The sequence below is a fragment of the Perognathus longimembris genome, chromosome 28 (genome assembly GCF_023159225.1).
Source record: "Perognathus longimembris pacificus isolate PPM17 chromosome 28, ASM2315922v1, whole genome shotgun sequence".
Classification (NCBI taxonomy): domain Eukaryota; kingdom Metazoa; phylum Chordata; class Mammalia; order Rodentia; family Heteromyidae; genus Perognathus; species Perognathus longimembris.
The window spans coordinates 38,204,488-38,228,824 of NC_063188.1; the positions used below are offsets into that span (position 1 = coordinate 38,204,488).

General features: G+C 39.2%; 2 protein-coding genes across 3 annotated transcripts in view; one reads left to right on the forward strand and one right to left on the reverse strand.

Annotated features, from left to right (window-relative positions):
• Bex5 (brain expressed X-linked 5) overlaps positions 1 to 24,337 on the reverse strand; it is an 851,362-nt gene that overhangs the window by 541,081 nt on the left and 285,944 nt on the right. The window lies entirely within an intron of this gene.
• Positions 4,547 to 24,337, forward strand: part of Zmat1 (zinc finger matrin-type 1) — a 44,639-nt gene continuing 24,848 nt past the window's right edge. The window contains exon 1 of the mRNA XM_048336966.1: positions 4,547 to 4,610. Within this exon, the coding sequence (XP_048192923.1) occupies positions 4,547 to 4,610 (64 nt within the window). The remainder of the gene's footprint in view (positions 4,611 to 24,337) is intronic.

Here is a 24,337-nt window from a genome sequence, read left to right on the forward strand (position 1 = left end):
GTTAATGTCACACTCTTAAGCTCTACACCCATATCTGGTGAATATTTTAATGAAGTGAGTTGTATTTTGTGCTTATTTTCTCAAAAGCCTTGAACTATTTAGAAGTTAGCATCTGTTTTACTTTTGATTCCTCATGATCTAGTCTAGTAACATTCTAAGACAAATTTCAAAGAAGCAGTGGCCTCATAGCCCTGAGTGCATATATACTTCCTTAGGTCTAACCCACAGATTTTTCTGTTTTATTTGAACAATTACTTACTTTTTTTCCTTGTAAACATTTAAAATAGGAATTTCATGCCAAAGAAAAGGTCTCATGAAAATAGTCAAAGATTTGGCAGTGGTGGCTGTGCATTCCTAACTGGCAACAGTTGGCTAATTCTGAATAACAAGTTCAGAAGGTTGGAGTGTAGAGCTTATCAAAACTTATATTATATTGTTTTATTTTGTTCTATAATTTACCCAAGGTTACCAAAGTCAGTGGGTGGTTTTTGTACACTTTATAATGGCCTTCTTTTAGTATAACTTCTACTTATCAAAGAAATTGCTGGAAATTACAAGAAATATCCTGCAGAAGTAGCTAAAGGAAAACAAGGTAAATACACTAACAGGGTGTGATTCTATTTCTTCCAATATGAGGGGAAAATCTATAAAAAAGTGTTTTCTTAAAATATGAATTACTGTTAAAAATATGAATTACTGTTCATTTGTATGTCAGAGGTATCGTTTAATATTGAATGTGGAAACAGGGCACTTAATTTATTAAGTTGTGAAAAATTCTTCCTCTTTAGACTCCATGAAAAAATGCCGTCTACTGCTCAATATAATAAAATTAAAAGAGAAGATAATAGATAGGATATAGTAGTTAATACCCTAACTCCATTTGGTGACATGCTGTTCTTAGCCATTTGGTTGGTACTTTTAGGGACAATCACCTAAGCTTGTAGGAAGAAAATTTTGGCCCTTTAAATAACTACAAACTTCACAATAAAATTCTGTTTTGTTTCAGAGAAGGCCTACCATAGAAACTTCCTAGGTGAAATACAAATGATTTGTGTGCCAGCTAAATTTGGAAGTTATCTTGTCCCACACTTTAAGTGAGATGTTTTAAGATGACCTAGAAATTAACTTTTGTCATTATATTGTAACCAGCCAACTGAGTCCTGTATCCTGTGTTGCGTAGGAATCAAATATGGACTATTTTGGAGGTAAAAGTCAAATTAAAGCTGAGTATAGGGAGGATGCACATTAGACTACTACATAGAATGTTTTATTATAATAATGAAGTGGCAGTTATCACACAGGGGCCTTTGTTCTGTGTGCATTCTAAATACTGGAAAGTCTGGGACCCCATTAAAAGTAGAATGCGGGTACAAAGTATTTAAAATGTCATCCTTAACACCTGAAAGAGCTGGTAGTTGTGACCTCTGTAGGACAAACTTAGATCAGTACAAGAGTATGCTCTGTGGATTTATTACTGCTGCTAGGAGTGAGGACTAAGGAGGTCCCTTTACAGGGGCAGAGTCCTCATCTTGCCTTCCAGCTCCCAGTCCTTGACTCAGATGAAGAATTCAATGACAGGCAGATAGAAGGGTTACAGCAGTTTATTAGTAAGCAGGTGCAGTACAATATACAGTCAAGATATAGAGCACGGATGGGAAAGAGATCTAAAACATTTTTTGACAGTATTGGAGTCTGAGCTCAGGGCTTTGCACTTGCTTGGCAGATATTCTACCATTTGAGCCATGCCCTTTATGCTTGGGCTCACCAGGATTGCAGCCCTCTTATTTACACGTCTAGCATAGTTGGAATGAGAGGCACATACAACCATACCCACCTTTAATTATTTGCCTGGGATGGACTTGAATCACAACCTTCTGTAACTCAGCCTTCCTTGTAGCTAAGATTAAAGGTGTGAGACACTGCCCTGGAAGAGAGTAGCTCTATTGTGATTAGCAGAGAATATATACCTTTGGGGAGGAATTTATCCCCTACTTTAACTGTTGTCATAGCATCTTATATGAAAGGTTTATCATTGTGTTTTGTGGTTTTAGAGAGTAAGGGAGCTTAGTAGTTTAATTATGTACTTGAAATACAGAAGTGGAAATGAGACTGTATAGGAGAGCTTCCAGGAGAGAAACTTTCGTATAAATTTTATCAGGAAGTGTGTTTATTAGCAAAAACAGATGTGACATTATATAACATTTGTAATAAATAATTACAGTTACAAGTAGCAACATGATATATCTTAGAAACAAAACGTTGAATGAACTAAGTCCCAGAATGTTACATAGAAAAAAAAACTTACCATTTTTGTGTCTATGAAATCTATCAAAACTAAGCCACAATATATTATATGTGTATACATGCACCCAGTAGATATGTTAAAAGAGCAAGAAAATAAACAAAAATCATGCTGTTTTCTTTTTTTTTAATTTAATTTTTATTTTAAAGGTGATGTACAGAAGGGTTAGGGTTATATAAGTCAGGTAATGAGCACATTTCTTTTTGAACAGTGTAACCTCTTTTGCTTCCTTTCTCCCATTTTTTTCCTCCTCTGGAACTCCCTCCCTCACAAGTTGTATAGTTCATTTTCAACATAGTATCTAATGAGCATCACTGCTGAATTAGCTCACCTGTTGTCCCACCATTTCTGTGCTTCCCCTTCCCCTCCCCAAATGAGATAAATTTACATACAAAACAAAAAGTACAGAAATCACAAACAGAGACACAAGGGGAAAAACTAAACAAAAACAAAAAGTTAAATAAAAACCTCTTGTTAAGGTATTTTGTTTTTAGGGGAAGAAGGGCTGAAGGTAAAGATGGTGAGAATGAAATATCTGTGACCATTCTGCTCTTCCAGTGGGACATTAACATATGTTCACTGGAACTTACATGGGTAGCTGGACAGAGAAACAGGTTTTTAAAGGCCATGAAGACAATGTACAGTGAGCAAATAGTCTACTTATTTCTGGTCTCTGTAGTGAAGTAGATGAGATGAGAAGATCCTTCTCAGAGTTATTCTGGAGATGGGAATTAATAGATTTCCAGCCAGATACCCCCACCCCATCAGGGCCTGAATATTGTGCCTAAACTTTTTAACTCAAGGCTAGCACTCTACCACTTGAGTCATATCTCCAATTCTGTTCTTTTTTTTGTGGTTAATTCAAGATAAGAGGCTCACCAACTTTCCTGCTAGGGGCTAGCTTCAACACATGATCCTTGGATCTCAGCCTATTGAGTAGCTAGCTAAGATCATAGACACAAACCACTGATGCCCCGAGGTTTCATTTTTATTTTCATTTATTTTAATGCTGGGGCTTGAAATCTGGGTCTGGGCACGGTCCCTGAGCATTTTTGTTCAAAGTTAGTGTTCTACTGCTATTTCTGTTTTTTTTTTTTTTTTTTTTTTTTTTTTGGTGGCTAATTGGAGATAAGAATCTTAGGGGTTTCCTATCCAGGTTGGCTTCAAATCGTGGCCATTGTATCTCAGCCTCCTGAGTAGGTAGAGTGAGCCACCAGATGCTCAGCATGTAGCCGGGCCTGTAGCGGGTTTGTTTGTTTGCTTGTTTTTTCCAGTCTTGGGGCTTGAACTCATGATCTGAGTGCTGGCCCTGAAATCTATCAGCTCTTTGAGCATTAAGGTAATTCATCAGAGATAAGAGTCTCAGTGACTTTGCTGGTGGAGATGGCTTCGAAGGGTTTGAATCGTCATCCTTAGAATGTTAGCCCATCTTACAGGAGTGATCACCACCACTCGGTGCTGGGATTTTGGCCATTCTTAAAAGTGTTTTTATTTATTTGTTTGTTTGTTTATTATCACTGGTCCCGGGGCTTGAATTCATAGCTTTGGTGGTGTCCCTGATGCTCAAAGGTGGTGCTCTACCAGTTGAGCCACAGCCCTTCTGTGTTTTTGCTTGTTAAGTGGTTTTAAGAATCTCTTGAACTTTGCTGCCTGGGCTAGCTTTGTACCTAGATCCTCCAATCTCAATCTTGAATAGCATCACAGCTAGGAGATACTGGGAACTTGACTTAAAACTTTTTTAAAGTGGTTTTATATTAGCTCCTCCAAGGGAAGAGTCCTTATGGTATGAATGCATCTACATCCCACACTTTTTGCCCTTTGCTCTTGACCATCCTCACTTCCCCTTGGTGATCTAAGCAAGGGAGGGAGGGGGAGGTGTCCTGTGGGTGTACGATGTCCCTATTGGTGGGTAGAAGGATCTAGATCGAGGCTCCAGTTGAAGTGAGGAAAAGAGGGGCGAGAGGGTGGAGCTAAGAGGAAGGAGGGCCTAAAGAAACCTAACGGGATCTAGATGCAAAGTGCACTTGTGGGCGCTTAGCTGCGATGGCGCTGGCACCCATCGGTGTCACCGCGCTGGCCTTGGAGTCTTCTCCTTAGGAAGCCACTTTACCTGCTGCCGCCTCCTCGTCTTACATCGCCTGCGCCTGCGGCGGTAGCCGTGATTCTGTCAGCCTCCTCTCCCACCTCCACCCCCGCCTGCTCGCTTGCTGGTGGTTGTGGCTACGGCGTTTTGGCAGCTCCACTATGGCGGCGGCGGGGAGGGGGGACAGTAGTTTTAGAGTAGACACCTGCCCTTGGCTCAGAGAAGGTGAGTTCCCGTCCCGGGCGCGGTTGCGGCTCCATCTCCTTTGCTACTTCTCTCCAACCTCTCCAAGATCCTGCTGGGCGCGGTTCGCCACTGCCCCACCCCCCACCTGCTGTGGCGCAGTAAAGGCCAAGGTCTATCCGCTCTGCCCCGCTGCTGTCAGCCCCTGAGGTTGCCAGGTAGACGCGGCCTGAGAGGCACTATCCGGCCTCCTGCTCCGCCTAGGAATGGCTGGTACCCAGAGGCAGGCGTTGGAAGGGAAGGAAACCCCACCTCGTTTCTCTTAGCCCAAACGCTTTAGTGTGCTGCAGATCGCTGAGGTGCGCGTTGGGGAGAAGAGGAGGCAAAAGTCCAAGTACTGTGGACCTAGAGGGTCAGGCATAGGAAAGGAAAATCAAAGAGGAAAGGTCAGAGATATGAGGGAGAAACACCTCCCCCTTTTGGTGAAGTTCAAAGTCCTGCAGAGTAGATATTTACAATGGGTTATTTACCTGGAAATAGTTAGGGATTTCGGTAGATTAACATGTACTTTACCTTCTAAGTAGAATCTGTTGCCTTTGAGGATAAGGCCTGGTGTGTGTGTGTGTGTGTGTGTGTGTGTGTGTGTGTGTGTGTGTGTGTGCGCGCGCGTGCGCGCACGCGTGCGTTGGGGGTGGGAGGCATGTACTAGAGGAAGAGAAGCAGAGAGTTCGGAAGAAGCACAGATTTTAGAAGTCACTTAGCAGAGTTCTTTCCTCTGGGTTTTGCAGATTATTTCCTAAGGAAACCAAGGTATACGGGCCCATTTTCAATTTTTTTTAGGTTAAAAATAAATGCTGTTTTTCCTCCCAGCATAGTTCAATAGAAGTGCTCTTCAGCTTACACAAAATATCAAATAATTGTAGACACTGTAGAATTTCCTCATTGAAATGTGTTTTAAGTAAGTTTTAGAAATGTTCTTAGATGGTGAAAACAGATTCCACTGCAGTAGAGAATATTGCTATCACAAATTTCATAATTTCAAGTATTTGTTGTGCTACTTTATTTTGCTTACTTATCTCCAAAATGAAGGGATATAAATACTAAAACAGAGGAAAAATAAGTTTCTTTTGCTCTGATAAGGACATTCCATTCAGTTTATTCCATAAACACGTTTCTATTTAAATTCATGCCTTATATTTCCCTTTATGTTGTTACATAATATTTTGCACCTCTCCTTTGATTGAATGCCAAAACCGTAAAAACAAACTTCTCGCAATGTTTGTAACATGCACGTTACACACATGCCACTTACTAAGCATGGAAGTTAGAAATCCACTGTAATACGATAGTGTTTATCAATTCTTACTACAGGCAACCTTTGAATGACTATTTATTATGTTCAGTCAGCCATAACCTATAGCATTGTTCTATGTTAAGACATTGTTCTCTGTTTAAAATACTTTTATACAACATTTTCTCCTAAGTAGCAAGTAAGTGATAGCAGTTAGGTAGGCAGCAGGATCACTACTCAAATTTTGCTCAAGATTTCATGGGAAAACTAGGACTGTAACTGGTATAAGTTGCAGTATCTTTGAAAAATGCAGATATTAAAAACCTTAAGAGACACCTCCCCCCCTGCGGGTCCTGGGGCTTGAATTCAGGGCCTGGACCTGTCCCTGAGCTTCTCTGGGCTCAAGTTAGCTCTCTACCACTTGAGCCACAGCACCACTTCTGGCTTCTTCTGAGTGATGTACTGGAGATAAGAGTCCCAGACTTTCCATCCTGGGCTGGCTTTGAACCATGAGCCTCAGATATCTGCCTCCTGAGGAGCTAGGATTACAGGCATGAGCCACCAGCGCCAGGCAAGAGATATCTCTTAAAGTTCCTAAACTGCCAGCAATATCTTATCAATAATATCACTCATTGGTAAAATGAAGAGGACCCTAGTTCAAGAGTCTGGTGCAGTGAACACAGCTTGCTCATTAACCCAGTAGATATTGTGACCTGGAATGAGTGCCAAGCTTCCTGGATTTGGGCTTTGGCATTTGTGAAATAGTTTGGATTACTCAAACTCTGAGATTAATTTCTGATCTGAAAGGATATGCCATGATTTTGCAGTTCTGGGCTGATAATACATCTGATGGCATTTCCATTGTTATATACTTTGTAGTTATTCATAAGCTATAAGAAACCTTGAACAATAGTTATCACTTGTTACTCACTGAGTAGTGGAATCTGTTGAATTGGTTTGAGACAATTTATGAGTATATGAAAAACTATTAACTAGATTTCTTTCATTTTAGCTGAACATTAACTGTGCAGATTAAACTCTTTTCACTTAAGAAATGGTAAATATTTGATATATTGTACTGTTTAGAACAGTAGTAGACCTCAGTGTTTTTTGCTTATAAATTTATTAAAACTTTAAGTTGTTTCTGGTTATCCTGGATAAAGGACAAGGGGAAATATTACTTGACTGTATGCTAATATCTTTTATTCATTTGTGTTTTGTAAATCCTACTTATGATATGGCTCTAAAAGATGTCGAACTATTAAGATTCCAATTATTACAAGTCCACTGCTGATAAGATCTTTGCAATTGCCTTGTAAAAGCACTTGATGGGGCTGGGAGTGTGGCTTAGTGGTAGAGTGCTTGCCTAGTATGCATGAGGCCATGGGTTCAATTCCTCAGCATCACACAAATAGAAAAAGCCAGAAGTGGCACAGTGGCTCAAGAGGAAAAGTGCTACTCTTGAGCAAAAAGAAGCCAGGAACAGCACTCAGGCCCTGAGTCCCAAGCCCCACGACTGGCCAAGAAAAAAAGTTAAAAAGCATTTGATGATCCATGTTCAACTCTAGTTAGCATTTTATCTGTCTTAGGGTTGGTAATTAGCAAGTATCATTGGAGGTTAGAAATCGTAAAGTAGGGAATATTAGAAATCTTCAGAATTACTAATGAGACATTGAGCCATAAACCTAAAAAGAAAGCAAACCAGAGAAATTCCAAGAGAGCACATGTACAAAAGTAAATACATGTATACACTTAGAGTTGAAGTTCTGTGGGGCACTTAATGTTACATTAAGTGAAGTTCTCCAAAAATGTATAATAGCCTCCAAATGAATTTTACCCAGTAGTGATGTTACTATGTACTCACAGCAAAAGCCAAAGTAAAAGTAAAATCCTTACTATTTACAGTACTTTTTTTAAAGGCAGGACAGTACTGCGGTTTGATCTTAGGGCCTCATACTTGCTTGGCTGGTACTCTACCATTTTTTTTTTTTTTTTGCCAGTCCTGGGCCTTGGACTCAGGGCCTGAGCACCATCCCTGGCTTCTTCCCACTCAAGGCCAGCACTCTGCCACCTGAGCCACAGCGCCCCCTCTGGCCGTTTTCCATATATGTGGTGCTGGGGAATCGAACCAAGAGCTTCATGTGTAGGAGGCAAGCGCTCTTGCCACTAGGCCATACTCCCAGCCCAGTACTCTACCATTTGAACAATGCATCTAGTCCTACTTTTTGCTAGCTATTTTGAAGATAGAGCCTAGTGTACTTTTCTATCCAGGCTAGGCTTGAGCCTAGACCCTCTAGGTCTCAATTCTCTGAGTAACTAGGATTTGAGATGTCAGCCACTGGTGCAGGAAATTATGAAATAGTACTTGTTTAAATAAAAATAGTGAGAGGGGTGTAGGGATTGTGTTGGGGGCAGGGAGTGCTATGGCTTAAAGTCAGGGTCTCTCGCTCTTACTTGGGTTTTTTGATTAAGGCTAATGTTCTACCACCTGGGCTACAGTTCCCCTTCCAGATTTTTGGTGGTTAAATGGAGATAAGAATTTCATGGACTTTCCTGCCCAAGCTGACTTTGGCCTGTGATCCTCAGATTTTAGCCTCCTGATTAGCTAGGATTACAGGCGAGATCAACTGGCACCCAGCTGGAAATGTACTTTTAAATACAACTAATCAGACTCCTGTACTATCAGAACTGTTCTACTGTTTATTTTAAATATTCATTCTGACTGTGGTGCCTTACATACTGTAGATATTCTGTAGCATGCTGTATTCTAATATTTAATATGCTGTAATCTAATATTGACATATCTGCAGAATATTAAATAATGAAATAAATTGTTAAGATTAAACTTCCATTTCTAGTATTTGGGTGTTTCATAATGTCTTCTAAATACTAGAAAATTTATTAATTTCTGGTCTTTTGTATTAGGACCAAAATTGTGTGTGAAAATAGTTACTAAGCTTGTTATAGAAACTAACTTTAAGTAAACTTCCTGTTTCATTTATTTGGTGTGATAGAACTTTGATTTTTTTCTGTCTGAAATAGCTCTGCATATCCATTTATGTTCATTATTATGAGGGAATGAGCAGCATATATTTAATTATTATGAGGGAATGAGCAGCATATATTTAATAGCTTTCTCATGCAAAGCATTTGTTCACTGGATCAAGTAAATCACATAGGATATCAACTGAAGTTTTCCCCCCAGTAATATAGTTTGAACTTAGGGCCTTGGGCTTGTTTGGCTTACTTGCTTCAGATCTGAGATCCCATTTGTAGTTTGGTACAAAATTACTCTTTCAAGTAATTCTCATAAATGTTATTCAAAAAAGGATCACTTATATCACTGCAGCAAAACAAAGGCTTATCACTTATTTTGGCAATTTCTTCTGGGCAGTAGTTTGATCATACAGCCACTGTCATTGTATTGATTCCAGATGGAAGTGCTTTCATCTTATTTTTAAACTTTTGTATTTTGTTAAGATATACACGTGATGCAATATGCCTTTTTGCTGGGTACCTTTGACTCATACTTGTAATCCTAGTGACTCAGGAGGTTAAGATCTGGAAGATCATGGAACTGAACCAGATCAGGCAGGAAAGTTCATATGAGACTTTACTCCCAATTAGCCAGCAAAAAACCAGAGTGGAAGGATGGCTCAAGTGATAGAGCTCTAGCTGAGTGAGCCAAGTGAATGAGAAGCCCTGAATTTAAAAACTGGTGCCAACAGAAAAATGTTGCTTTCATTAAAATATGAAATCCAGTGGCATTATGAACATTCACATATTGTGCAGACTTCACCACTATACATTGGAACTTTTCATTTCCCCAATCTAAAACTCTACTTGCAGTCATAATACTTTCATATGTCTCTAATATTTTCCCATTCTGAAAAGCTTTCTGATCCATCTAACTTCTGGAAAGAAACATATTTAAATTTTATCCTTTATTTGTTAACAGTTGACAGCCCAAGGAAATTTAGTTAATTATACTCATCAAGCACAAAACAATGCAGTTTAATTTCCTTAGTCCTATTTATAAACAGGGCTATCTATTAAAAATTGGTTTTATCTTTTACATATCAGATAATTTTAAGCTCCCAATTCAGTATCAGATTTAGATTCTTTCTCCATTTTGAAACTAGTCTTTAACAGTACTTTAGTATTCACTGTTGCATTATTGTTTTTGTTTTTGCTACAACTGGGTTTTAACTCAGGGCTTTGAGTTTGCATAACTCTCCCTTTATTCACTTGGGCTATACCTTCAATCCAGCGTGTGTGTGTGTGTGTGTGTGTGTGTGTGTGCGCGCGCACATGTGTGTATGTGGTGGTGGGGCTTGATCTCAGGGCCTGAACAATGTCTCAACATTTTTCCACAATGCTGATGCTCTACCACTTGAATCACAGCTCAACTTCTGGCTTTTTGGTGGTTAATTGTAGTAAGAGTTTCATGGACTTTCCTATTTGGGCTGGCTTTGAACCAAGATACTCAGATCTCTGACTCCTGAGTAACTAGGATTGTAGGTGTGAGGTATTGATGCCTAGCTTAAAGACAGCTTTTTACTAGTTATTTTGGGGAAGTCTTACAGATTGTTTTCTGCCATGGCTGGCTTCAGGATCTAGGCCTTCTGAGTAGCTAGAATTATAGGAATGAGCCACCAGTGCCTGGAAGCTTTTGTTTTATGTTGAACTACAAGGAAAAATGTCACTATAAGAAATTACTGTAAGTTTTAAAGCAGCATATCTCAGTCCATATTTGAGAACATGCCACTGTGTCATTAAGATGCCATTACTAAGTTTCATTAAACTTGGATTTGATTCTAAGTATAAAACCTTTTGTCTGTTATTCACGTCTCATTTCTAAGTTTATAAAAGTATAAAAATAAAAAATACTAAGGATGCGAGCTGAGAATATGGCCTAGTGGGGGGCTGGGGATATGGCCTAGTGGCAAGAGAGCTTGCCTCGTATACATTGAGGCCCTGGGTTCGATTCCCCAGCACCACATATACAGAAAACGGCCAGAAGTGGTGCTGTGGCTCAAGTAGCAGAGTGCTAGCCTTGAGCAAAAGGAAGCCAGGGACAGTGCTCAGGCCCTGAGTCCAAGGCCCAGGACTGGCCAAAAAAAAAAAAAATATGGCCTAGTGGTAGAATGCTTGCCTCGTATACATGAAGCCCTGGGTTTGATTCCTCAGCACCACATATACAGAAAAGGCCAGAAGTGGCGCTGTGGCTCAAGTGATAGAGTGCTAACCTTGAGCAAAAAGAAACCAGGAACAGTGCTCAGGCCCTGAGTCCAGGCCTCAGGACTGGTGCCAAAAAAAACACAAAAAAACAAAAAAACAAAAAAACAAAACACCCAAAAACCAAAAAACTAAGGATGAATAATAGTTCAGATGTGGTATTCTAGAAATATTTTAGATTACCTACAGTTAATCTTACGGTATTAAACAAGCTTATATGTAGCAGATGAGAATCTACTTTGCAACACTCAGAATGTTATCATTAGATATTTTTAACGTATAACCTAAATTTTCATCCTAGCTCTCTTAACCTTTTAGTAAATATGATTTGAAAGATAGAATACCAACTGCTTCACTGTCAGAGAAATAAAACTAAGCTAATGATGTCTAAATATGAAATGGATGGACTTGGAAAAATTATGTTGAGGTAAGTCAGGCCTAGAGACAAAAGATGCATGCTTAAATCTATTATAAATATAAGTGTATAAGTCATATGCATATATACACAAATATATTAGTTCGAGTATGATATACTCAGGGAAGGATTTCAATAGTGTAACTCATTTCAACAACTAATTTACAGTCTAACAAAATAAATACCAGGAAGCTGGAACTTGAGATGTCTGGGGGAGTGTGGTCAAAGGGAGGTGGGTAGATGAATAAACAGAGGAAGAGTAAAAAAAAAAACAGTCATAGTAGTCAGTGTGAAATGAAACTAGGAAAATTGAGGGGTAAGCAGCATTGGGAGAGATGTAGGAGAATGATGAAAAGGTTGACAATGATTGAGATGCATTGTACTCATAAACTGACATGTTGAATTGAAACCCTTTGTACAAATACTTAACAGTAATAAGTAAATAAAATGCTAAAACATACTAGTTTTGTAAAACCTTTGTGACAATAGCTAAACTGACTAAATAGCGTACTTGGTTGTAGATGCTATGTGTATATTGCAAATATATATATATATATATATTCTGGAGAGAACCTGTTTTATGGTAAGGGCATATACAAGAACATGAAGTAGTAGAGAAAGAACTATTAGGCACATTTTAATTATTTTTTAAATTACTAGAGACAAGGACTTATAGGGTTATTTGTTTTCTTATGTCCTTATCAAAACCACGAGTTACATTTAAAATTTGTTGCTAACATATTTTACAAAGGGAATTTATTGTGATATTTACAAGTATATAATGTACTTTCATCAAATTCACTCAGTCTGTATTACTTTTTCTTTACACATCCCTTTTCTCTCCCTTCATTTTAAACAGTGTTTAGTGGATTTCATTGTGCAATTTTCATATGTGTGTGTACTTCTATAATATTAATTGAACTGCTACATTCTCTTTTTTTTCCTCTCTGCCAGTAGTTCCTCCAAAATAGTCACTCTTTTACCATTATATCATATTAGCATTTTTAGACCTAGATTTTGAATATGGGCAAAAAATGCATTATTTGTCTCTCTTTTGGTCATATTAAGTTTGAGCTTGCTCAGCTTGCATGCCAGATTGGTGCTCTACCATGTGAGCCATGCCTCTAGTTTGACATTTCGCTAGTTACTTTTGAAGAGGGAGTTTAGTGGGTCTTTTCTGCCTGGGCTGACGGCAAATCTCAGTTTTCTGGCTTTCAGCCTTCTGGGTACATAAGAGTACAGCAGTGTCTGGGATAATTATCTTCTTGAGCTTGGCTTATCTCATTTTAAGTGATGATATCCAGAGCAACATATTTTTTAGGTTCTTAAGGTATTGTTAACTGTATAGGTCCTTAAAACGTTAAATCACCTTTTGGGTCTGCTCCATTATTATATTATTTGGTCCTCTGTAAGTGTGCTGTCAGAATTCTGATTCTGTATGTATTCCTATTTGAAATACAACCTTTTCTCATAAATCACCATAGAAAAAATGAAATCAAATACAAAAGAAATTTCAGAAATAGACATCCAATTATCCTTTTGTTATCGTTGGTCATGAGGCTTGAACTCAGGGCCTGGGCACTGTGCCTAAGCTTTTTGGCTCAAGGATATTGCTCTACCACGTTGAGCCACAGTGCCACTTCCAGTTTTCTGGTGGTTATTTGGTGATAAGAACCATGATCCTTAGACTTCAGCCTCATGAGTAGCTGGGATTGCAGACGTGAGCCATCAGTGCTCCACCCAAAGTTATTGGGGTGTTTTTCTTGACGGGGGGTCAGTTGTAGAGCTTAAACTCAGTGCATGGACACTGCTGCTGAGCTCTTTATGCTCAAGATTGGTACACTACCACTTTCAGTCAGAGCTCTTCTGAAAGATATTCTTGATCATGTAATTAGTTAATACTAAGGTGAAGTCAGTAATGTTTATTCTGATTCTTAAAAAATACATATAATTATATTATATTAATCAATATAAACACATATTTAGCCACTAGTCAATAATATGCTTTTGTTTTCTAAGTAGCTAGGATTACAAACATGAGCCACTAGCACCCAGCTCATCTTTGGGCTGTTGTTTTTTTTTCTATTTATTGTCAAAGTGATGTACAGAGAGGTTACAGTTTCATATGTTTGGCCTTGGGTACATTTCTTCTACTGTTTGTTACCTCCTCCCTCAGTCCCCCCTCCCCCCTCTTCCTTTCCCTCTCCCTCCATGAGTTGTTCAGTTGGTTTTCACCAAATGGTTTTGCAAGTATTGCTTTTGGAGTCATTTGTCTTTTTATCCTTTATATCTCGATTTTGATATTCCCTTTCACTTCCCTAGTTCTGAGTTAGCCCTCTTCCCCTTCCCTTTTCTCTTTCATTTCTCCCTCTGTTCCTTCCTCCCATGTTCCCTCTTTCCCTTTCTCTTTGGCTCCCTCTGTTTCTTCTCTTTTTTTCCATTAATTTTCTTAAAATTCTAAAGGTTAAGCTGATGCATAATTTAGCTTGACAAATAACATTCTAGATGATAAGAATATTTATGTTTGTTTATCCTCTAAACAAATACTGAACAACTATGTTGTGTAAGAGTCTGAGCCTGAAGCCCTTGGTGAGCTTCAGTGGTTCTTATGTGTAATCCAAGCTACTCAGAAGGCTGATATCTGAGGACAGCAGGAGTCAGCAGAGGCAGAAGTATTCATGAGACTATTATCTCCAATAAATTAATAAAATTCGGGATTGGGGTTATAACTCAAGTGGTAAAGAGCTAAATCATGAGTGAAAAAAAACTCAGCGATAGGGCTGGGAATATGGCCTAGTGGTAGAGTGCTTGCCTTGTATACATGAAGCCCTGGGTTCGATTCCTCAGCACCACATATATAGAAAAAGCCAGAAGTGGAGCTGTGGTTCAAGTGGTAGAGTGCTAGCCTTGAGCAAAAAGAAGCCAAGGACAGTGCCCAGACCCTGAGTCCAAGCCCCAGGCCGAAAAAAAAAAAAAGGTCCGTCATAGCACAGAACCCTGAGTTCAAGATCCAATACCTATCCGTCCCCCCAACCAATGCGAGCCTGTGCATGATTTTGAAAAACTGAAAATATGAATTTGACAAGAAACCCCAATTAGGACTCATCTTTATAAGAATTGTTCCTGAAATTTTGATATTTAATCATATTTAAATTGCATAGGAGACCATACTGTTTAAATCTTTTTTTTTAAGTTTTTATTATAAAACTGATGTACAGAGAGGTTACAGTTTCACACGTTAGGCATTGGATACATTTCTTGCACTGTTTGTTACCTTGTCCCTCATACCCCCTCCCTCCTCCCCCTTTCCCCCACAGAGGTGTTCAGTTCGCTTACACCATAGTTTTGCAAGTATTGCTTTTGTTGTTGTTTCTCTTAATTTACCCTTTGTCTCTCAATTTTGGTATTCCCTCTCAATTTCCTAATTCTAATACCAGTATACACGGTTTCCAATATACTCAGATAAGATTACAGAGATAGTGTAGATACAATCCAAGAAGGTGATACAAGAACATCATCAACAGTATAAACTATAGATACACATGGGATGTTGAAAGTAGTTACAACTGTGATATAACAATCATTTCCATAAAATGGAGGTCATTTCACTTAGCATCATCGTATGTGATCATAAGGGTATTGCTATTGGGCTCTTGTGATCTTCTGCTGTGGCTTGCCTAATCCTGTGCTAATTATTCCCAATAAGGGAGACCATAGAGTCCATGTTTCTTTGGGTCTGGCTCACTTCACTTAGTATAATTTTTTCCAAGTCCTTCCATTTCCTTACAAATGGGGCAATGTCATTCTTTCTGATAGAGGCATAAAATTCCATTGTGTATATGTACCACATTTTCCTGATCCATTCGTCTACGTAGGGGCATCTGGGTTGGTTCCAGATTCTCGCTATGACAAATTGCGCTGCAATGAACATTGTTGTGCTGGTGGCTTTACTGTGATTTTGTTTGTGGTTTTTTGGATAAATACGCAAAAGTGGGGTTGCTGGGTCATAGGGGAGTTCTACATTTAGCCTTCTGAGGAATCTCCATACTGCTTGCCAGAGTGGCTGAACCAGTTTACATTCCCACCAAAAATGAAGTAGGGTTCCCTTTTGGCCACATCCCCCCCAACAACTGTTATTGATAGTTTTCTTGATATATGACATTCTTACTGGGGTGAGATGGAATCTCAATGTTGTTTTGATTTGCATTTCTTTTATGGCCAGTGATGTAGAGCACTTTTTCATATGTCTCTTGGCCATTCTCATTTCCTCATCAGAGAAGCCTCTTTGTAGGTCTTTAGCCCACTTGATGAGCGGGCTATTAGTTCTTTGCGGTTTTGTTTTGGAGGAAGGTAATTTTTTTAGTTCTGCATATATTTTAGATATGAGGCCTTTGTCCGTTGAATGGCCGGTAAAGATCTTCTCCCAATCTGTGGGATTTCTGTTTATCTTGCAAGCTATGTCCTTTGCCGTGCAGAAGCTCTGCAGTTTGATGCAGTCCCATTTGTCCAACCTTTCTTTGATTTGTAGCCTTTCAGGGTCTTTGTTAAGGAAGTTCCGTCCTGTGCCAAGGAGCCCAAGTGTTTCTCCTACTCCTTCCTTTAGTGTTTTCAGGGTGTCGGTTTTGATTTCAAGGTCTTTAATCCATTTGGAATTGATTTTGGTGCAGGGTGATATATAAGGATCTAGTTTTAGTTTGTTGCATGTGTTGAGCCAGTTTTTCCAGCACAATTCGTTAAAGAGGCTATCTTTCTTCCAAACTATTGTTTTAGCCCCTTTATCAAAGATTAAGTAGGCATAGTTCTGTGGGTTCATTCCCGGGTCTTCAATTCTGTTCCATTGGTCTTCAGGCCTGTTCCCGTGCCAATACCAAGCTGTTTTTATTACTATAGCTTTATAATACAACTTGAAGTTGGGTATTGTAATTCCACCAGCACTGTTCTTTCTGCTTAGGATTGTTTTTGCTATTCTAGGTCTTTTATTGTTCCATATGAATTTCCCGATTGCTTCCTCTATTTCATCAAAAAATGGTGTTGGGATATTAATGGGTATTGCATTGAATTTTTAGATAGCCTTTGGCAATATTGCCATTTTGATTATATTAATCCTCCCAATCCAGGAGCATGGGAGGTTTTTCCATTTCCTTAGTTCTGACTTAATTTCGTTTTTCAAGGTTTTAAAGTTCTCCTCAAAGAGGTCTTTCAGTTCTTTGGTTAAGGTTATCCTAGGTATTTTATGTTTTGGGGGGCTATTGCAAAGGGCGTTGCTTTCCTGATATCAGCCTCGGTCTTTGGGTCGTTAGCATAGAGAAAGGCCGTTGATTTTTGAAGGTTTATTTTATATCCTGCAACTTTGCCAAAGTTTTGGATCAGCTCTAGTAGCTTGGGGGTAGAGTCTATGGGATTCTTTAGGTATAGGATCATGTCATCTGCGAAGAGAGAGAGTTTAACTTTATCTTTACCTACTTGGATCCCCTTTATATTTTCTTCTTGCCTGATTGCTCTGGCTAGGAATTCTAGTACTATGTAGAAGAGCAGGGGAGAGAGTGGACATCCCTGCCTTGTTCCTGATTTTAAAGGGAATGGCTTTAGTTTTTCACCATTTAGAGTTATGCTTGCTGTTGGTTTGTCATAAACTGTCTTGATTATATTCAGGAATGTTCCCGGGAATCCCAGTTTTTCCAGGGCTTTTAGCATAAATGGGTGCTGGATTTTATCAAATGCTTTTTCCGCATCCAGAGATAAAACCATGTGGTTCTTTATCTTGCTCTGGTTGATGTGGTGGATTACATTAATTGACTTGCGTATATTAAACCAATTTTGCATCCCTGGGATGAATCCAGTTTGATCATGGTGTATGATTTTTTTGATGACCTGTTGAAGTTGATTGGCCAGAATTTTGTTGAGAATTTTTGCATCTATGTTCATCAGGGAGATTGGTCTATAGTCCTCTTTCCGTGATGAGTCCCTGCCTGGTTTTGGGATGAGGGTTATACTGGCTTCATAGAATGAGTCTGGAAGTGAATGTTCTCTTTCAATTTCATTGAAGAGTTTGAGAAATATTGGTGTGAGTTCTGTTTTGAAGGTCTTGTAGAATACTGCAGTGAATCCGTCTGGACCTGGGCTTTTCTTGGATGGGAGATCATTTATTGCCGTTTTTATTTCAATACTGGATATGGGTCTGTTTAGAAGGTTTAAATCTTCATGGTTCAGTTTGGGGATATGAATTTTTCCTAGGAAATCATCCATTTCTTCCAAGTTCTAGAATTTGTTGGCATAAAGGTTTGCAAAATAGTCCCTTATTATTTTCTGAATTTCGGTTATTTCTGTGGTGATGTTACCTGTTTTATCTCTTATCGTGTTTATTTGAGTGTGCTGCCTTTGTTTTTTGGTCAGGTTTGCCAGGGGTCTGTCTATCTTGTTGATTTTTTCAAAGATCCAACTCTTTGTTTTGTTGATTCTTTCGATGGTTTTTTTCGTCTCTAATTGATTTAATTCTGATTTGATTTTAATTATTTGCTTCCATCTATTGATTTGGGGTTTCGCTTCTTGTTCTCTCTCAAGGAAATTAAGGTGCTTCCTTAAATTATTGAGTTGCTGTTTCTCCAGTTTGTTGGTGTATGCACTCAGAGATACAAAATTTCCTCTGAGTACTGCCTTTGCTGTGTCCCAAAGGAGCTGGTACTTTGTGTCCTCAACTTGGTTGAATTCCATAAATATTTGAATTTCCGTTTTAATTTCTTCAATGACCCTCTGATGGTTCAGCAGTGTGTTGTTTAGTCTCCATGAATTGTAGCAATTTCTGTGGTGGCTGTTTGAGTTGAGCTCTAATTTTATTACATTGTGGTCTGAGAGAATGCAGGGAATGGTTTTGATACTTCTGAATTTGTACAGATTTTCTTTGTGCCCTAAGATGTGATCTATTTTGGAGAATGTTCCATGTGCTGCGGAAAAGAATGTGTTTTCTGTCCTTGCTGGGTGGAATATTCTGTAGATGTCGATTAAGTCTAGTTGGTCAATGCAATTGTTTAGTTCTGTGGTTTCTTTGTTCAGTTTTTGGCGTGTTGATCTGTCCAGAGGTGATAGTGGAGTGTTAAAATCCCCAACTATCAATGTGTTTGCGTCTATGAGTGTTTTTAGAGCCAGTAGTGTTTGTTTGATGAAGTTGGGTGCTCCTGCATTTGGTGTGTAGATATTTAGAATGGTTATGTCTTCCTGTAGAAGAGATCCTTTTACTAGTATGTAGTAACCTTCTTTGTCTCTTCTTACCTTTTTTAATTTGAAGTCAATTTTGTCTGATACTAGGATTGCAACTCCAGCCTGCTTACGGGGGCCATTTGCTTGAAAGATTTGTTTCCAGGTTTCACTTTTAGAAGATGTTTACTTTTTCTGGATGGATGTGTCTCTTGGAGGCAGCAGAAAGATGGATCTTGATTTTTGATCCAACTCATGAGCCTATGTCGTTTGATTGGAGAATTAAGTCCATTAATGTTGACAGGATTGAGAGATGATCGTTTGTTCCTTTCATTATCAGGAGGGTAAGTTGGAGGTAGTAAAGAGAATAGAGTAAAATGTATTGGGGGGGTGGTGATTTTGGTTTAGTTTCAGTGACGTGGAAATGTGGAGAAGAGTAGAATCAGTAGAAAGAACAAGGTTAAAATGACAGACACTGGAGAGTTAGCAGAAAAAAGTGGAGGTGTTATTCATAGGAAAGTAGTTTTTAAAGAAAGAGAACGCAAAGAGAGAAATAAAGTAAAAATACTGGAAGACAGGTACACAAAACAGAGAAAAATTATTTAAAAAAGAAGAAAAAGTAAATAAAAAGGAAAAAAAAAACAGAAAAGGAACAACCCAAACAAATAAACAAACAAAAAAAACTTGATAAAACAAACTGGTAAAAATGGAAAACAAACAAACAAATAAAAAACAAACAAAAAAACCCCACAACCAATGATGTTTCAGATGTGAAAAAATTAAAAAGAAAATTTAAAAAAATGTTTAAAAAATGTTTGAAAAGAAAAAGAAAGAAAAAAAATGGAGTCCTCCTTGTTTGTGTGGTTTCTCCCCAGTCTCTGGTTTCCCTGCAATGGTCTGCAGTCTATTTTCCTGATTGGCTGGTTTGACTTGATTTCAGTTGGCAAGGGGTGAATCTGTTCTGACCCTTCTCCCCTGTTGGTGCAATCCTGGGTCTCTGAGGTTCGCACAGCTTGCAGGTGGGCCTTGGCGTCCTCTGAAGATGGGGATGTGAGCAGTCTCAGGAACTGTGGCTCCTCTGTCTGCTGTGGGGCTGCTGCCTTTGATGCCTGGATTTGAATAGGCTGTGGACTCAGCAGGGCGGGGCACCTCTGGCCTGTTTTGCTCGGCTGAGAGTTGCTTGCCTGAGGGAGGCGGCCTCCTTGGCATAGGTGGCTATGGAATGCAGCTCCGTTTTGGGCTGGGAATTGGTCTTCCTCTGTGACGGGACCATTTAGCTGTCCCAGGAACTGTTTGTTCCTCCCTCTGGTGTTTCCGTGCCGCCGGTAGCTGCTCGCAGCTTTTGCTTTAAATTTAGAAATTCCGGCGGGCAGGACGGGCACCTCTGGCTAAGCCGCGGCCCAGGACTCGCCTCCCGCCAGGGCAGGGGGCATTCTCCTGAGCGGAGCTGGCTCTCACTGATTCCCGCCCTCCTGCCCTTTTCAAAGATGGCTTTTTTGACCTCGCTTTCCCCAGGCCCGCTTCAGTTCCAATCTGGTCTGACCCTATGCCAGTGGCAAAGATGGCGCTTTGCTCTGGCGGTGGGGACAGGGATGCCTTCCAGAAGCTGGTCTGTGGGCACGAGTGAGAATATCTTTTGTGGGGTACTCACGCTGTCTCTGTGATGTCAGGTCGTCTGTGCTCAGCCGTCGTCTGGAGTATTTCTCGCTTTAGCTGCGCCGAGTGCGGGTTGCTCTGTGTTTTCAGACCAGCAAAGTCGATTTTTCCTTCCTGGTCAGAATCTCTGTACTGTTAGAACTTACTTTGGCTGTCTTTCTAGGAGTAAAAGTTTCTATGGGGTGAGAAAACTGTGATGTCAGAGGGAGCTCCGCTAGGGCTCTGCTTCTCCTCCGCTGTCTTCCCATACTGTTTAAATCTTTATAAACAAATTTGTAATGGGTTGTCTCTTTGAAATTTCCTTTTATAATTTCAAATACTTTTTGACTAACTGAAGTAAGGCCATCAACACATTTAGTGTGTGTGTGTGTGTGTGTGTGTGTGTGTGTGTAAAATTCAGGACCTCACACTCTTACATGGCTTTTTCACTCAATCTGGTGCTCTCCCACTTGAGCCACACATCTACTTCTGGCTTTTTGCTAGCTAATTGAGGACAAGTGTCTTACAGACTTCTCTGCCAAGGCTACCTCTGGACAGAGATCCTCATATCTCAGCCTCCTGAGTATCTAGGATTCCTGATATAAGACACTAGCATCCAGAAAAATAAGTGCATATATGTATATATACAAATATGCATACACTCATATATACTTATGTATTTAATTTGTATACACACATACATCTTTATGACAGTACCAGGGCTTTAACACACCAATATTACATCCACAAACATTTTTGCCACTGACAAATAAGTATATGGATGAATTTACTGAATATAAGATTATAAATCCACCCCTAATATTAGGAGCATCATTACTTATACTTAGATGCAATATATCTAAGGGTTTACTGTACTGAAAGCAAATTCTAAGCTCACCCTTTAGTTCTCTCTAGTTTTTATAGCTATGCTTTACTTTTCTTCCTTTCTGTACCCACTGCCCTTCTTCTGGGTCAGCCACTTTTTTTTTTTTTTGGCCAGTCCTGGGGCTTGGACTCAGGGCCTGAGCACTGTCCCTGGCTTCTTTTTGCTCAAGGCTAGCACTCTGCCACTTGAGCCACAGCGCCCCTTCTGGCCGTTTTCTGTATATGTGGTGCTGGGGAATCGAACCCAGGGCCTCATGTATATGAGGCAAGCACTCTTGCCACTAGGCCATATCCCCAGCTCTGGGTCAGCCACTTTTAAGCCACTCTTTTCCCTCTGTTAAATGTAGAATTAAATCCAAGTGCTCTCTGTCATAATTTGGCTCTATTCAAAGCTTTCTATTACTACTTATAGTATCTCTTCCCTCAAATGCATTTACTTTATTTTTTACCTAAATTGCTACATCTTTTATTCCCTAGATCAAGAGTCATTCTCTACAAAGTTTCCCTAAATTTCTTAGCAGGAATGTACTGTATCTTCTTATGTCTTACAGTATCTAAAATATTCAGGTCTTGGGATTATAGTTTTTTGGGGAGTTTTGTTTTTTGGTCATGGGCTTGAATTCAGGAACTGAGGGCTGTCCCTGAGCTCTTTTTGCTCAAGGCTAGAGCTGTACCACTTTGAGCCACAGCTCCATTTCTGGCTTTCTGGTGGTTAATTGGAGATAAGAGTCTCGGGGACTTTCCTGTCTGGGTTGGCTTTGAACCACAATCCTCAGATCTCAGCCTCCTGAGTAGCTAGGATTACAGACGTGAGCCAACAGTGCCTGGTTTATAGTTCCTTTTGTGCAATTTTATCTTTGTTAATGAATTGTATACTTCCTGAGATTAGGAATTATTCAGGTTATCATTTCCTACATGTAAAACAGTTTTGTATGTGTAATAGAGTCAAGGTTAAAAAAAATAGGTCCCTACTCCACTGAATAACACAAGCGACAGGTTATTTTAACTTCACTTAATTCTAATTTCCTAACTTTCACAATATAGTCAATATCATGTACATTTGCCTTAAAGTCTAAAGGGATTAACTGCCATCTTGTTTGACACACAGAAGACCTTCAGTTAATGTTCATTCCTTTCCTAAATATCTAAGTTAATGATGTCCGCAGACAGCGAGGGCCCAAACTAGACACTGTTATGTCAAACTACAAGAGGTAAATAAAAATTTTATGTTACAATTGACATAAATCAGTATTTTCCTAAGAATTACTCAGGTTTTGAGCTAGAGAATATGCTGCCATTTGATAAAGAAAAGCAAACCAAAGGAGCAATATGGACAGGGTGAGTCTGGACAAGGCACAATGTGTGCATGTTATAAATATCACAATGAAACTGTTTTGTGCAATTTATTTATGCTCACAAAATGTTTTTTAAAAGAATTTATATCTATTAGACATATTTTGGACTTAAAATCCTCCAGGGTTGCTAAAGAATAAATTTGTTGTTTTGAGCCAAAAAAAAAAAGAAGAAGAAGAAGAAAAGGAGGAAGAGAAAAGGGAAGGAAGAAGAAAAGAAAGGAAGGAAAATTAAAGCAAACCAAACTTTTTCTGATAAACTGAGTTAAAGATAGTAACTTATGCAATGTGGTGTGTGTGTGTGTGTGTGTGTGTGTGTGTGTGCGCGCGCCTTTGGAACTGAGGCTTGAATTCGGGACCTCCTGCTCTTGCTTATGTTTTCCTCTCAAGATTGGCTTTCTATCCCCTGAGCCACACTTACACTTCTGGCTTTTTACTGGTTAATTGTAGATAGGAGTGTCACAAACTATTTTTTTGCTTGGGTTGGCTTGATACTTCAATCCTCATATCTCAGCCTCCTGAGTAGCTAGGATTACAGGCATGAGGCATCAGTACTTGGTTAGTCAATACTACTCTAAAGGAAAAATTAGAAGGGAATCAGTAATTTCCTATAACTGATCACTAGGAATGAGAGGCTGGATTAAAAGATTCAGCCCGATATTCAACAACTTGAGTGTCAGTTTCAAAGCTTTCTTAATAATGGGTAAACCTGTAATTATGGGTTGATATAGGAAATAAATCAGTGCAATTTTTAGGAATTCTCATTATCTAAATTAGTGTTTCCTTACTCCTTAGCATATTATTTATGTAATATGGTGTATTGTCTACTAAGGATAACCATTCCAGAGATTTGGGGCAGGTCTCTTGATGAGATTGTAGGGAGAGCTTGCTGCTCAACAACTTGGGGAGTCTGATTTCTTCATCAGCAGCAGGTAGGTAGGTCCTCAGGATTTAAGTTAAAACCTGAATACAGTGTTATGGACATGTTGTTCATGTCTCCAAGGATGGATGGACCTAAAGCTATAGGATGCACAATGGCAGACCTGGTTTTTCCTGCACAGGCTAGCCTGAACCTGGACCCATAGGAACTGAATTGGTACTGGAATGAACCTTACGCCTGAATCTTCCAGTGATAACCTAGCTCTGTGGTGGGCTGGGAACCTGGAGCCACTAGTACAGGCTTGGAACCTGAGTGTACAAGAGTGGTGATGGAGCTTCAGTCCAAGGAGTTCAGCCTGGTACTAGGGCTTAATGGAGTGACCTGTACCCTGGATTTTGTGAAATAGGATTGAACCTTGGGTCCTTTGGAGCCAAGGTCCATAGAAATGGTTCTGGAGCCTGGTGCTGGGGGCAATATGGAGTCTGATTCTGAAAAAAAGATCTCATTTCGAGTCAAAGATTATGGGTAACTAAAGCTAACGTCTTTTAAATTTAGTTTCTGTTCTTCTATATTTTCCTATGCATATGTGTGCATCTATGTAAGTTCTGTTAGTGTTAGGAATTGGATGTATTATATTTGTTTTACAACTTTCTATTTATTTAACATAAATTTACTATGTCTTCATGAAAGCATGCCTAGTACCAACTCAATAATTTAAATAGCCAAATAATAACATAAAATTTTCATGTTCTGTGCTTCATACACTATAAGGTAACAATCTTGGTCAGAACACATGGAAGTTGTTAAGAAATTTGTATGTTAGGTGTGTAAGTAAAAATGCTTGACATGTTATTTATTACAGTGAAAAACACTACAGCACTA